Here is a 16,283-nt window from a genome sequence, read left to right as displayed (position 1 = left end):
ACCTACTTGAAATAAAGCATGTTGTTTGCCTAGAAAAAGGGTGAGCTCTAGTCTGGAAAGTCAGTACCAATTTAGCTGGAGAAGCTGCATTTAGTTTAAAAGCAAAGAAGGAGCCCGACACCTGTTAATTATGCACTACAGTTAGTTTGATGCAAGTCATCCTCAAGTCACTAGCCTATTAGGCAGATGTCACCTCCCATTGAGGGAGAAACATGATTTGTATGTACTATCTGCACTGAAAAAAATCATACATGTCCAATTGGAAAGCGACAGACTACAAATACAATCAAGGCTGACACTCATCTCAGGAGCTGTTTTCTTTTTTTCCATCACAGATATGAGACTGGTCCATTAATAGTTTTCTCTGATCCAGACTGGATGTGGAAAAACTGCAAAAGCTGGTCAACTCATGAAGGAAGACACCACACAGGAATCTGCTGCCACTTAAAATTAGGAAAGACTAATGCAATAACAACTAGTAGAGGGAAAAACAGATGCAAGCCAGCCAGAAGAAAATCAGAGCTGCAACAAATGCAAAAAAAAAAAAAAAAAAAAAAAAATCAAGATGAATTTACACTTGAGATGGTGCTAACTTCCAAGTCCACCAGCTTTTGCTTTTGGATACAAGTTAAAAGCTCTACACATATGTTTTTCAGATATTGACCTACAAAAGACATCTTAGACTAGAGAAGCATATGACGATGTGACGCAGAATTTACATCTCCACACAGCACAGAATAAGGTAGAGTTCTCCCCATTCCTCCCTCCTTTTACTGAAAGGCTTCTTGGCTTTCTTCTTATTAATTTTTTTAAAACACATTAAGTAAATAGCATGCAGATGAACAGAAACCCTGCAGAAGAGCACTGCAATAAAATAATTACACATGGCAACTGCTTAGACACATGGAAAAAGCTGCTCTGTTTAACACAATACTTTGACTCAAGTCTTCACTATGTTTACAGCACTTACTTTCCAGAGTTGCCGGTGAAAGTCTGAAGTTAGTTATAAAGTTAATATGTCTTTCAGATAAACGATAACATACCCACTTTTCGCAGAGTTAAAATTAAAGAACGATCGATCTTTGGTATCAAACATCAAAGCAATACCTGTGTTTAAACCGTAGGCAGGTGAAGTATCCTTCGGAAGTGCGCAACCCTGAACACTAGCGCCTGCCGACGCTGCTGGCAAAGGTGCAGTCCTCACCTAGCTGCAACGGGACAACTCCACCCAGCTGCTTCCATTACTAAGCTATCCCAAGACTCTGCAATAGTGAGGGAAAGCAGAGAATACCTGGCTTTCTCTAATGGCATTTAGGACCTCAATAGTTAAATAATCATACTCTGACCACTGCTTTTTATTCACTATAGTCGACGCTTAAGCAGGGGGGGGACAGGGGGAGGAAGACATTGTATTCTGCCAGTTCTACATAAGCTTCTTTTTAAAGCGTGAAACTATGGCAGCCTCTACTACAGTATTGTTACCATAAATCATTACAGCAAGTGTAAGCTGATACGGCTGCAAAGTTTTATAGACAAACAAGCACCTGAAACAAGTTTGCTTAGCCAACAACTTCCCTCAGTCCTGTGGTTTTAGGAAGACCCCAGCTTTTCGTTGATGTAGACTTCTCAGCAGATACAAAAACACCCAAAAAACCATTTTCTTCAGTTTAGCTCAGTAACCTGCTACTACCTGAATTAACTGATGAGGAATTTGGAAAGAAATCACTACTTTTCTCCTCCACGCTACGAATGTAGACTAGGGGATAGGTCTCCAGAATGAAAGCGCAGGATGGCCAGAACCATTTCCAGGCATTTTCTGCTTGTAGAAGAATACACTACAAATAATTCTTGCTCATTTTTAATTAAAATGGTGAACTAAAAAGCTATACTTAACTCTGAGCTTTCTGACTACAGCTGCCTTCCAGCAAGGACAGCTACATCAAGTTTGAATGAAGAATTAGGAAAGATGTGTTTAATTTCTAATGTTGTATGAAGCAGGGTTTTTAAGGTACATAGTTTAACTTACAAATTCTGAAGCTTTCTGAATGGTAAACAACACTGAACTTCAACGAACTAACTGTTTCACTAAACAACACTGAACTTCAACGAACTAACTACATTTCATAGCAAAACAACACATCTTAATGACTGAAACGCCAAGAACCTGAAACATTTTTGATTTTTTAAGGAAAATAAGTAGAATGCAGAAGACTATCATGTAAAAAAATGCTGAAGTTAAATAACCTCTTTTAACTACGGCTATGGTGACACTGCTTGCATGAATTTGGTATTTCTGGATAAAAAAAAAAGTAACCAAATCAAGCTAGAAGTTAACAAACTGATCAAATGCAATGTGACCACATGCAACAAAGAAATGCCACAGAAAGCCTGTAACCACAATATACAACAAAGCAGCTTATAAATGAGCAGGAATTTGAGGTCTACATCGCAAATGCGAATTTTCCCAAATTCTCAAGCTGTCCTGTGACTGCAGCATGCTCTACCAACCCTTCATTCACTGGGAACAAAGTGACTGTCTTACAGTCTGCCCACCTTACTTCTTCCTTCTCCAGAAGGTTAAAACTGAAAGCAAGTTTAATTCTTCCTTTACTGAGGAAGTTGAAAGGAAAAATCCACCCCTAGTTTGGAACAGATTATAGAGAAGTCAGCCTTGATACTTAGTTTCCTGAATAATAATGTGCCATTTTCAGTAATCTTGATGCAACGTACCTTTTGTACCACTCACGCTGGTGCTTTTGGACAAGACTGCTCATCAAGTTAATTGCTAGATAAGAAAGCAGAGCCTTTAAAACTCAGACCCAGTGTTAAACATTGTACTGAGGAAATAACAGGACGTAATTATGGAACTAAATGAGACTTTTTTTAACTGCAAAACTGAACAGATAATGCAAAGTGAGCTAAAGTGGAAAACAAAAGGAAAAACTTGAACGCATCTTTATCAGAATCAAACACAACTTCCATAATCCTGTGGATGAAAACATGCTTTGCTAAAGCAATGACAACCTTGAATATTTCTTAATCCTCTGCCAGTAAGCAACGTTAGTGTGGTAAAGAGCCCACAGTACTCTGCTGAAGACAGAAAAAAGCCAGTTGAGTGTGTAGGCATGTTTCCTTGCTTTAGTGCAGAGACAAGGCACAGTAAACCAGATGCATTATAATACAGTGGGCCTTGCCCAGACACAACCACCTCTTTCTGACATAACAGCTGAGTAAGAGGGTCAGAAGTGATCTGATGTCTCCAGAGAGTTATGTTACCACCAGTGGTTAAGACATTCCTTAAGTGATCTTCATCTTCGCTTAACACTGAACAGAAAGTTGTATTTGCTATCCACGCTGACATCGAGAGAAGAAAATTGGAGGGGGGGAGGAGAAACAGGCAAGAAAATTACACGTACAAAACAGATCTCTGATGGCATCACTGAGCAAGCTTCATATGCTCTCATCAACTCCACGGCAAGAAAGCCCCATTTCAGGAATACAGAAACCCTCAAAGGATTTCTGCTCGATGCAAGCTACAGTGAAATGAAAGAGGTGGCTGTACGCATTCTGTTCTCCTTCACACCCTTAGATGGAAGGTAGAAACAAAGCCAGAGCATGTGCACGTGGAACAGATTAATGCTGAAAATGTGGATGTACCGACAAATAAAAAGCACAAGTGATACAGCCATACTGGTTTAATCAAGATTTGCTATCATTTCATAGTAGCGGTCTGACAACTCATCAGTGACAACTCAAGACAATGCCGTCTTTCATCTCCCAAGGCCAGAAAATTACTAGAACAGCTGATTTCAGCAGTGATTTATGTGCTGCATTTCCCTGCACGATAAAAATGCACAGCTGCAGATCCGTCTTTATGTAGACATAAGCAAGACAGAGACTGCACAATATACTCAGAGGAAAAGAAAACTAGACTGTGTGTCTGTGCCTATGTCCACACATCACGTATACTCTAGAGAAGAGCTAAATGCGTTCAGATTGAAAAGAGAAGTTTACTGTATGTTTTTGTTGACATTATGTTTACATGAGCTAGTTGGGACAGCTATAGACAACAATTTTTCCAGAATCATTCTTCTAACGCTATTCACAGACGTACTTTTTGTGGAGCCTCTAATGCAGATCAACTCAATTCGTCTGACTGCTGTGAAGCTGAACCAGGGACCTTGGAGTCCCAACATCCCACCGTCTAATTCCAAAGCCGTATGTCTACCAGGTTTGTCATTCTCCAGTGTAACGTGAAGGTTATTCCAAAGAGACTTACTTGTATTCTGTAGTGTTTGAAGATTTTCTAGTGCCAGGGATCTCCTCTCCGTTCTTCACCCAGTAACTGGCAGAAAGGGGGCTGGGACTTGTGGTGAGGTTACACTGCAATGTGATGGCCGGACCATACAGATGAATGACTACATCCTCGCTGGCGTTGATCCTGGGCTCTGAAACAAAGGACACATTAAATAGCAACAAACCTTCACACCTTCACTGGCAACTGTGCCACACTAGTCTAAAATTCAAAGGGGAATCGGGAAGGGAAAAAGACTACACAAGGAATGTCACTGCACTAATTTGGGAGACATCAAGAAAGTCACAATAAAACAGCTGACTACTAGTGAAGGCAACACCTTATGGATCAGCACCCCTATAAAGAAAAGAGATTTATTTTAGATTGTTTATTTTAATATTTAACATCACTACTGACCATAACATGGGAAAACGCTTGTCCTATGACTATACATAAGAGATCAGCTGGTCCTTCGGAAGCAACTTCTTTCTGGCTATTAATTGGTTCCTCTACTTTGAGGTTTAAAACAAACCTATTTTCTATCTAGAATAGCCCTCAAAAGTTAGACAGTCTTCTGAATAATATTTCTGGACTTCCCCCTGCAAAAAGACTAATGTCTACCTAAGGAAAATATCTTGTGCACACAAGATATTTCAAGTAGCACAACTTTCCTGATGTCTGAAATTCGAGCAAGCAGCCAGTGTGAATAAGGCACAAGTCTGATGAAGAATGGCTGAAAGCAGCCCTTAATACTTAACAATAAAAAGTAAGAATATATACCTTGTTAAAATTTGAGTCAGGAACTATTTTGTTTCTGAAGTAAGCTTAAACATAAACATTTATGGAAAAAAAAAAGTGAGCCTTATTGCATAAACAGACCACAAGAGTTACATACTCTGCTGGTTGCATTAGGAACTGAACCCAGGCTGTTTCACATTACAATCTTACCTGGTAACATCAAATTCACATTTTTTTAGGGGAAAGCCTTCCAGAAGTGATAAGATTAGTATGAGGGCACTGTCCCTACATTTAATAACCACATTTTCTTAAGATTGTGCAGATGGCCATTACTCTCTAACAAATAAGGCTGATGAATTTTTAGAATAGTCAGAGACAAGTTTCTTCCCAAACTCGGAAAAAAGACCTTTCTGTGGAAGGTCTCATGGCTTACAGCTGGTTTCAAGTATTCTGTAAAAAAAAAAAAACAAACAAAACAAAACCACCTTGAACACAGGATGACAGAGCTTAAAGGAAATTTAAGAATTCCTATTAGTCTTCTAAAAACATCTAGATTTAGTACTGGCTATAGTTTCAGCTCGAACTAAAGGCCGCTGCTGTAGCAGTCTTTACCATGTAAAAGCTACCGTGTCCTCTGTCTTTGATGTATTCCCTTACTTTAAAGGGTGAAATCAATTCCAAAGAGGTAGCTGTTGCCAGCCGCTCATTTCACTGACCACGCTCCTGCAGTGCCAACCTCTCTGAACGCAAGGGCTGCCTCCTCTGCATTCCGGTTGGCAGCAAAGTGCAGGAGGGTGAGGACGTCGGTCAGTAATGAACATCTCTGTGATTTTTGCAAGTCAGCAAAGGATTTTTAATCTTGTAAATTGTTATGCCTTATGGTAACATATTTGGAATACAAATTGAGTCATACCCATGCAGTCTTTTGGATATTCATCTGCAAAGCACTTGGAAAACAAATTATGAAATAGAACGAGGGAAAGCAGAAAATACCAGTACTGTCAGAAACATTGCATTTTTCATCACATAAAACATTCATCTATCCAATAGTACAGTACTTAGATTATTGCCCAGAGAGGCAGGGAGAAAAAATATCTACCTACTAATAACCTGACAAAGCCACTCAACTCCTATATATCCTTACCCCCTTTCTTCAGCAGGCTGGCTACGTAGCTTCTTTTGACAGCTATTTAAAACTAGGACTATCATTTAATGGCAGAAAAAGTGGCAGGTACTGTAGCAATGGAGGGTTTTTTGACACTCCTCTTGGATGCTTTGCTATTACCACACATTTTCAACTGTGTTTCTGCCTCACTGTTCCCATGCTGGGAATTTTAACCATGCAGGGATCTGTTTGGGTCCTATGGGGCACAAAATTGTTTTGTTAAAGCCATACCATTACGGGACTGCCCTGTATGCTTTTCCATCCCCCACAAAAAGCTTGTGTGCATTCTCAGAAAAATACTAACAGAGCTCTGGAAATATTTTTAGCAATGTGTTTGAAATAGCAATTCAGTGTCAGAACATTTATCTAGAGAAATCAACTTTTGCTCGAATTCCCTGATCATACTGGGTTTTGTTTTAAACGTTTTTCTTTGATGATGAAAGCAGCGTCTTCAAGTCTGTAGCCTGCGAAATAAATGCAGTGTTTTCCTTTTAGGAGGATGCTGGCAGGACAGGCTTCAGGCTGCTGTAACAGAGACTGCAACGCATCTAATGAGTGCTGTTATAATAGATGCTGATGCTGTCTGTGCTGTGCCAAGATGCAACCTAAAGCGGTGATCAGCCGGCAGCGATCCTGGAAATGGAAAGCATACATGCTGCCATCAAAAAGCATTACACAAATCCCAGCAACAGGAAAGTCACCAGAAAATCTGAATCTAGTCCCTACAGAAACCAGAAAGTTAAAAGACTTAATCCAGAAGGGTTTTGACAGTGGTAATCTTCTGGCTTTCATATTCTGTTGATAATGGACTCTTCAACCTCTAACATTGATGAACCAGAACACACGAAGAAAAACCTGCCTGGAGCTCCAATGACTACTTCTGCTAATTCACACCTCTTCTTACCTACGTCTCTGCTAAGCTTGAGACGTCCAGAAAACATTTACAGCTGTCTCAAGCTTGCTTTGCTGGAGTTTGCTGGGGCCTTTCGTGTCCAACTTGCAAATTCTTGAAGTTTTAGGATAAAAAAAAAAAAGGCAACTGGAAGCAACTGCAGTCTCATTTACATCTCTTACCTGCATTTATGGTACTTTAATTTGTTTATTTAAAAAAAAAAAAAAAAAGGCAACTGGAAGCAACTGCAGTCTCATTTACATCTCTTACCTGCATTTATGGTACTTTAATTTGTTTATTTAAAAAAAAAAAAAAAAAGGCAACTGGAAGCAACTGCAGTCTCATTTACATCTCTTACCTGCATTTATGGTACTTTAATTTGTTTATTTAAAAAAAAAAAAAAAAAAGGCAACTGGAAGCAACTGCAGTCTCATTTACATCTCTTACCTGCATTTATGGTACTTTAATTTGTTTATTTAAAAAAAAAAAAAAAAAGGCAACTGGAAGCAACTGCAGTCTCATTTACATCTCTTACCTGCATTTATGGTACTTTAATTTGTTTATTTAAAAAAAAAAAAAAAAAGGCAACTGGAAGCAACTGCAGTCTCATTTACATCTCTTACCTGCATTTATGGTACTTTAATTTGTTTATTTAAAAAAAAAAAAAAAAAGGCAACTGGAAGCAACTGCAGTCTCATTTACATCTCTTACCTGCATTTATGGTACTTTAATTTGTTTATTTAAAAAAAAAAAAAAAAAAAGGCAACTGGAAGCAACTGCAGTCTCATTTACATCTCTTACCTGCATTTATGGTACTTTAATTTGTTTATTTAAAAAAAAAAAAAAAAAGGCAACTGGAAGCAACTGCAGTCTCATTTACATCTCTTACCTGCATTTATGGTACTTTAATTTGTTTATTTAAAAAAAAAAAAAAAAAGGCAACTGGAAGCAACTGCAGTCTCATTTACATCTCTTACCTGCATTTATGGTACTTTAATTTGTTTATTTAAAAAAAAAAAAAAAAAGGCAACTGGAAGCAACTGCAGTCTCATTTACATCTCTTACCTGCATTTATGGTACTTTAATTTGTTTATTTAAAAAAAAAAAAAAAAAGGCAACTGGAAGCAACTGCAGTCTCATTTACATCTCTTACCTGCATTTATGGTACTTTAATTTGTTTATTTAAAAAAAAAAAAAAAAAGGCAACTGGAAGCAACTGCAGTCTCATTTACATCTCTTACCTGCATTTATGGTACTTTAATTTGTTTATTTAAAAAAAAAAAAAAAAAGGCAACTGGAAGCAACTGCAGTCTCATTTACATCTCTTACCTGCATTTATGGTACTTTAATTTGTTTATTTAAAAAAAAAAAAAAAAAAAAAGGCAACTGGAAGCAACTGCAGTCTCATTTACATCTCTTACCTGCATTTATGGTACTTTAATTTGTTTATTTAAAAAAAAAAAAAAAAAGGCAACTGGAAGCAACTGCAGTCTCATTTACATCTCTTACCTGCATTTATGGTACTTTAATTTGTTTATTTAAAAAAAAAAAAAAAAAGGCAACTGGAAGCAACTGCAGTCTCATTTACATCTCTTACCTGCATTTATGGTACTTTAATTTGTTTATTTAAAAAAAAAAAAAAAAAGGCAACTGGAAGCAACTGCAGTCTCATTTACATCTCTTACCTGCATTTATGGTACTTTAATTTGTTTATTTAAAAAAAAAAAAAAAAAGGCAACTGGAAGCAACTGCAGTCTCATTTACATCTCTTACCTGCATTTATGGTACTTTAATTTGTTTATTTAAAAAAAAAAAAAAAAAAGGCAACTGGAAGCAACTGCAGTCTCATTTACATCTCTTACCTGCATTTATGGTACTTTAATTTGTTTATTTAAAAAAAAAAAAAAAAAAGGCAACTGGAAGCAACTGCAGTCTCATTTACATCTCTTACCTGCATTTATGGTACTTTAATTTGTTTATTTAAAAAAAAAAAAAAAAAAAAAGGCAACTGGAAGCAACTGCAGTCTCATTTACATCTCTTACCTGCATTTATGGTACTTTAATTTGTTTATTTAAAAAAAAAAAAAAAAAAAGGCAACTGGAAGCAACTGCAGTCTCATTTACATCTCTTACCTGCATTTATGGTACTTTAATTTGTTTATTTAAAAAAAAAAAAAAAAAAAGGCAACTGGAAGCAACTGCAGTCTCATTTACATCTCTTACCTGCATTTATGGTACTTTAATTTGTTTATTTAAAAAAAAAAAAAAAAAAAGGCAACTGGAAGCAACTGCAGTCTCATTTACATCTCTTACCTGCATTTATGGTACTTTAATTTGTTTATTTAAAAAAAAAAAAAAAAAGGCAACTGGAAGCAACTGCAGTCTCATTTACATCTCTTACCTGCATTTATGGTACTTTAATTTGTTTATTTAAAAAAAAAAAAAAAAAGGCAACTGGAAGCAACTGCAGTCTCATTTACATCTCTTACCTGCATTTATGGTACTTTAATTTGTTTATTTAAAAAAAAAAAAAAAAAAAGGCAACTGGAAGCAACTGCAGTCTCATTTACATCTCTTACCTGCATTTATGGTACTTTAATTTGTTTATTTAAAAAAAAAAAAAAAAAAGGCAACTGGAAGCAACTGCAGTCTCATTTACATCTCTTACCTGCATTTATGGTACTTTAATTTGTTTATTTAAAAAAAAAAAAAAAAAGGCAACTGGAAGCAACTGCAGTCTCATTTACATCTCTTACCTGCATTTATGGTACTTTAATTTGTTTATTTAAAAAAAAAAAAAAAGCTATCGGGCAGTCCTAGCCTGATTTAATTCTAGAAGACAAACTGCAAATGGAATACTACTGGGACAGCAACATCCACAGAAGGCTGTCCTCTTGAAAGAGCAAGATGCTGAAGAGTCTCTTTTTACACATAACTTAAACTGCCCATTTTATGTAGAATCAGGTTATTAAGTAAAAAAAAGAAAAAAATACATCCATAATTGAAGTTCTTTATCCAAACTAGAAATGAGATAGAAGCTAGACACTAGTTCTTGGGTGCTAACTTTAAAAATCAAGTCGCACTTGATCTCTTTGCATTCAAGTTCTGGTATTTGAGACAAGCTGTGATTTAAAGGACAGTGAAAAGAGGTTGTGCTCTTTTGATACATTTGATGTTCCCTTTCAGTGATGCTGATGTCAAATAAGGCCAGAAGCAAAACGGCCACCATCAGCTGGAAACTCCGACACCATTTAGTCAGGAAACTCTCATTTCAAAGACAAACTGCGTTCACACACACAATGCAGCATCTGAGACATTTTGGGCAGCTTCAGATAAGATGGTCCCCATCTTCCAAGGACGGCTTGGAAACCTGCTTCACCCCTTATCTCCGATTCCAGCATGGCCACGCAGCAGTTTGATGTCGAAGTGGTCTGTTTCCCAAGCAGTAGCTGGTCAGATCTCTTAACATACACAATATTACAGAGTAAAGGCATTAAAGTATTCTGTTCAACACTTCCCCCCTTATGAATAAAACACAAGAGCAGAAGAATTATCCCGGGCACAAGGCACTTAGCAATGAAGTCACGATACACACTCCAGAATTAGTAGCACCAGATGCAACAAGACGATGTTAACTGGGGAGGAAGACGCAAGGTTAAACTTCAACGCCTAGAGCAGGAGAGAGGAAAAACCCACTTTCCATATGGAGACGTCTTCACAGTAATTCATTCCCAAATGGTGACTTTTCATATGAAAAGGATTTTCTCCCTCAGTAGGTTACTAAAGCTGACTAGACACAGAGGGGAGCACAGGACCACCACAGACTTGCCACACTCAAGAAAAACTAAAGGGCTTAACAGGGGCAGTGGGAATTTCCAGGAGATATTACTTCCGACAAGACAAACTTTTAGCTTTGTCTTAAGGTAGTATTATTTCCTAAAATTACATGGCTTTTGCTGTTGTAGGTCATGCAAGCAATCTACTGACCTGAGTCCTTTGGGACTTCAAAGGACAAAGGAGGGATCAGGCATTAGGACTGAAAGCCGAGGAGCAGGTTTGAGCTGAACGACCCAATGCCACTTAAATTTTCAAGTCAATCCACATCATTGGGTTCACTGTCTATTTTTCCACATATATCAATGTTGTTTCCATTTTCCAGACGGAAGGTCTCTGATCCAGCAGTGCCGACTGCAGCACCACGCTTTAGGGAGAGTTTTGGGTGGTTTTTTGGTTGGGGTTTTTTTGTTGTTTGTTTTTTGTTTGGGTTTTTTAAATTTTTTTTTAAGGTATCCAAAAACATAACTGAGACAATTACAGAGTTTGACATTTTTGTACCCAACAAAACTCAAAGTGGTACATAAAAGGTTTATTTATGCACAGAGCACAATAGCAAGACAACACCTACGCTCTACTCTTTGCCACCCTAGGGCATTGAGAAATCACCAAGAAAGCAAGTTTCTCCTGTACCTCTGGGCAGCAGATTCATGTTGCAGATTTAATTCACTCTACCTATAACTCATTAGACATTTGCTTCATCTTGTTCGCAAATGCAAGAGGTTTGCATATTACACAAAATGAAACGGGGTTCTTCTCTACTGACTCTGATGATATAAATTTCCAAACTCATCTGGGACTGCTTTAACAGTGAGCTGAACGCAGAAAAGTCTTGTAACAATAGAGAACAAAAAGCAGTTCTGGGTCAACCATATTCTCTGCTTTTGAAAGCTTTGCTGCTGCCAAAAGTTGCATTCTCAGATGAAAGTCATTTAGCTAAAGTTATTAGTCCAACACTGGGGGAGGATATTCCCCCCCTTCCTTTCATAGGCTGGATTAAGAATAGCTGCATCAGTTCAGTGCTGCTGCATCAGAAAACTCATTAGGAACACGCTGCTGTTCAGAAAGGAAAAGAAACACCACGACTTCATGGAAAAATCTAAACATTAAAGGTCACACGTAACCGAAAGGGAAGGATTTGTACAGAAGCATATATGCAACCAAAACCATGTGAGAAAGCATTCAGAGACATTCCAAGAGAACAGAAGAAATAAAAATAAAACGGTCAGACCTGGGAAGAACACAGAAATCAAATATAAAGGCACTCATGGAGAAGCCAGCATTAGGGTGGCTGGAAACCTACTACAAAATTAAAGGGGGTAGGGAAGAAACAAATTCAACACTGGGCTTGTTTTCACACAGAAGCTATAAAATAGATCCATAGATTTTCCCAAGTCCTTTGATCCTAAGGAGAAGAGACACAGATGGCAGACAATGTCAGCGCGACAGGCGGAGGAGCAGTCTTGGGTTCAAAACAACAGGACAAGGTAGGAGAGGGTTTTATCGGGGTACCGGGAGGGTAAGGGTCACTAGACTGCCTCTAGATACTACAGTACCACTACTGCAGGGTGCTGGACTCACTCTGAAGGACGCTTATAGTAGCCTGGGCTCGAATCCACGTTATGGAGGGATTTTGCCTCAAGTCATTCCTCCTGGGATCGTTGCTGGCCCTGCACTCGTAAGTCCCAGAGTCTTCCAAGGTAAGGCGGGTTATTCTCAGCACACTCACCCCATTCGCCCCGTAGGCAGTGTTAATGGTGACACGGCGCTTCCGAGCGCCATCCCACAGCTGTTTGAAAGACTCAGCCCGGTTGACTTCAGCATACCACCACTGGATCTCTGGAGTGGGGTTCCCAACCACATCACAGTACAGTTCAAAGGCGTCCCCCGTGAGTTTAGTTTCTGACATGGGCGACTTGACAAACCCAGCTAGAGGGAGGGGCAGCAGAAACGCAGTGACAGAGCGGCAGAAAACAAAAGATCTTATAAAGAACAAAGCAATGAGGTGCAGAAAACAAAGAGTTAGATAAGACATTAGCATCTACAATAACACAACTTTCATAGAAAAAGCACAACACGGAGCACTTGTGGATGGAGGTCAATAGTTTGAGAGCAGTGCACTCCCACTCGGAGTATTCACGGGAGGCACAGCTTCAGGGCACCAAGCTCCGGGGGATCCAACCATGGCAGCTGTACTTGGGAAGCCACAGGCTGCAACGCACACCAGCTAGGAGGTACCTCCAAGCCACAGAGCAGACTGATGGGTTTTCAAGCCTTTTTCAGTTGCGTGGACCTTGTAATTGCCAAGTGTTAAGTGTTCACGGCCAGATGTCTTTTCTCTGAAGAGTTTTCTTGCTTTAAATGACCTATCTACAGGGGGGAAAAAAAAAGGGTAAAAGCCTAACCTTCTGCCCTATGCAGCTCACAATTGTGAACTCTGCTTTGACCTTTTCTTCCATCTATTTAGGACTTCCGAGGTAGGGAATTCTCCAAGCTACAAGTGACCTACTTTCCTGAAGTAGCTGGATCACCACAGCTCCAGGAATCTCACAACCTTCTAAGGTAAAGGGAATTTCAGTGGTATATACACACACAGGCCAAGAGACTGTGTTGTTAGTTAGGAAATGGACAGCATCAAAGGTGCTTCAACAGGCCACAGGATTTTTGCCTTCTGAAACGAGATGCCGTGCTGACATTCGCGATCAGGCCAAAATATCCTTATTATGGCATGAAATCCTTCAATACTTACCAGCTTCAGAGCTGTGTAAGAGCACAGACACACTAAGTTGTCCTTCAATCCTATTTTCAAAGGTATGTATTGAAAACAGTGTTGCCTTAAAGCTAGTCTCTTCCCCCACCAGGCCCCCCCCTAAAATGAAAAGATTAGAATACAGCTGGCCAGACAGATTATGCAGCAAAACCCATCATATTGCTATGTTCCCTGGGCAGCAGGACTTCTCATCAGCAAGCAGAGTTAGAGTGCCACACAGCTGATAAAACTCAGCCTGTTTCATCCCTCTCCTCAAATTCACAGCTTATTTTCAGGAAGAGGATTGAAAGACAATTCAACGGATTTCAGAAGAGGGAAAGGTGGACTTAAAGCCCTAGTAAAATTTCTGATGCACACTCATTAAATAGCATTCCCCCCGCCCATCGTTTGGCCACACTCATGAAACAGTGAAACAAACAGTTGTACATTGACAGACAAGTACACGGGAAGTTTGCACTATAGATGCATCTCAAAAGAATCATTTGGGCAAGAAAACAAGGCTGAGAGTCTCTGGAGCACACACAGAAACTGTCCCTTGCTGGCACAGTCCTGTTTGAAGAGCAACTGTGCAGTAGCTGCAAATAACAGCTACAAATACAAACACTCGAAAATAAAAAAATATTAACCTCAGAAATTGTTTCAATTATAAAGTCATTTGACAAAGATTCTCCAGCCTTGTATTCCAGCACTAAAGAAGGCGAGCTCTACGCTCAGTAGAAATACCACCGCAAATAATCCATTGCTGCAGGGAGAGAGAGGAAAAGCTATTGCACTAGAAGTGCCCTAATCACTAGCAGTTATAAACCGCACTAAGACCACCACTGCCGTTTCTTGAGGTTAACAAGGATCACACTGTTTTCACACTGCTCCTTGAGGTAACACAGGAGACGGGGTTACGAGCTTGCTCTGCTGGACTGTCCACATTTCAAGGGATGCTGAGCGAGGAAGACTGTATTCCCATAGAGGCATACATCAAACAGCGAGACCGGCATCTACCTCAACGTGGTTTACTAGACACGAAAGGCTAAAGCAGTAGCATATGGCATAGGCTAGCTTCTTTCCAGATCTTAGTGGTTCTCTCTCCCATACTATAGCCTTTTTTTCCCCTACCTTCCGCCATAATATTGAAATGCCACTCACAGCCGAAGAGATGACGGTAGCTCAGGGAAGATGGCTCAGAAAGCGATCCCCCTTCCACAGGTTCCCAGTTTCCGCTAAACACTGATGCACAAAGATGATGAACTCCCCTGTTGTGAAATGCATCCCTGAAGTCAAAGGCCACAATTCAGTCCCACTTCTCCAGCTGTCCTGGCTACTAAGCAACCATTTCTGCAAGAAAGGCTTCTTACCTAGCCTTTGTGGCAGGGATGAAGGGGTGTAATTGCGTTTTTTAAAACAACTGTTAGTCGCACTGCTGCTGGGGCTACACAAGACACATATGTGGTATGAAAGAATACATGGTATGAAAGAGTACTGCAAATCCTCTTATTAAAAGGAGTATCAGTAACTTGAATAAAACAAGCTGTCAAAAGCTTTCAGTTTTGAATCTGATTCTTCATTCACTAAACTGTTAAAAAGTATTATAACTTTTGCACAGAGCCTAAAAGTAATTTTAAAAGATTAAACTGGACTTTTGACTGCATCAGAAGGTCTCTTTAGTAAATATTCTCTGGGTTTAAGTTTTAAACCCTACATTTCCATCAGTTTCAAATCCTCTTGAAAAAAAAGTCTTAGATTATGATAAATTTCAATGCAACACTATCTTCATCTGAGTAACCATGTCATCAGCACAGATAACTCCATAATGATGGCAAAGAAAAACCACAAAGTGGATTTGGTGGCCCTCCCCGCCCCACCAAGAGATAAAAGTGCTCTTTAAAAAGGTATTGCAGGTTAGAATAAAATTCTGGAAGGACAAACGGGAATGAAGGTGGTAGAAAAGCCTCCATATGCAAATTAATAAAAACTTAGCATTACAAAGGACTGGCAGTGCTATTAAAAACTCTACACAAGAGTCTCGGATTAATGTTTTGCATTTTCAGTCGCTCAGAAACAGCAAAGGCAATACATCAAACGGCATCAGTAAGTTGAGGCGATGCTTCCAGCTACTGCGTATCTGCCAGAGGGCCATTTCCGATTAAGATATCCAGCCAGAAGCTACAAAAAGAGCTGAAATCTGCCAGTACCAAGCAGACATGTTTAAAGGAAAAAAAAAAAAAAAAAAGAAAAGAAAAAAGGCTAAACATTACAGAGAAAGCTCCCTGTAACACAACAGGAGTCTGGAAACTTAAGTACTGCTTTTTGGCAATTGTCAGTGATTTCCATAATTGTTCAAAACCAAACAGAAAATGACACTATACAGATTTCATTGCTTACATAAGAGGTTTTTGGAGCCCAACAGTTTCCTTACTTGGTCTTCTCCAAGCACAGTGCTCACTGCTTTGTTATTACCACGTTCTGCACAATTCTAGAGACAGGAGCATCAAACGAACAAATACATACCAAAACACAGACAGATCGAGCCAAGAGGTCAAGGTTTTGTTAAAGTGATTATACTCTGTTTAAAACTGAAAACCTGCCCTTATTGTAA

At 39.0% G+C, this 16,283-nt stretch overlaps 1 protein-coding gene across 1 annotated transcript in view; it reads right to left on the bottom strand.

Annotated features, from left to right (window-relative positions):
* NPTN (neuroplastin) overlaps positions 1-12,958 on the bottom strand; it is a 36,616-nt gene extending 23,658 nt beyond the window's left edge. Inside the window, exons 1-2 of the mRNA XM_019471957.1 lie at positions 12,505-12,958; positions 4,280-4,448 (exon numbers count right to left, since the gene is read on the bottom strand). Of these exons, the coding sequence (XP_019327502.1) occupies positions 4,280-4,448; positions 12,505-12,958 (623 nt within the window). The remainder of the gene's footprint in view (positions 1-4,279; positions 4,449-12,504) is intronic.
* Positions 12,959-16,283: the final 3,325 nt, after the last annotated feature.

Source organism: Aptenodytes forsteri, unplaced genomic scaffold, assembly GCF_000699145.1.
Source record: "Aptenodytes forsteri isolate BGI_AS27 unplaced genomic scaffold, ASM69914v1 Scaffold258, whole genome shotgun sequence".
In the NCBI taxonomy this organism is placed as follows: Eukaryota; Metazoa; Chordata; class Aves; order Sphenisciformes; family Spheniscidae; genus Aptenodytes; species Aptenodytes forsteri.
The sequence above is the reverse complement of the archived record's forward strand: the minus strand, read 5'-3'. Positions and strand labels throughout refer to the sequence as shown.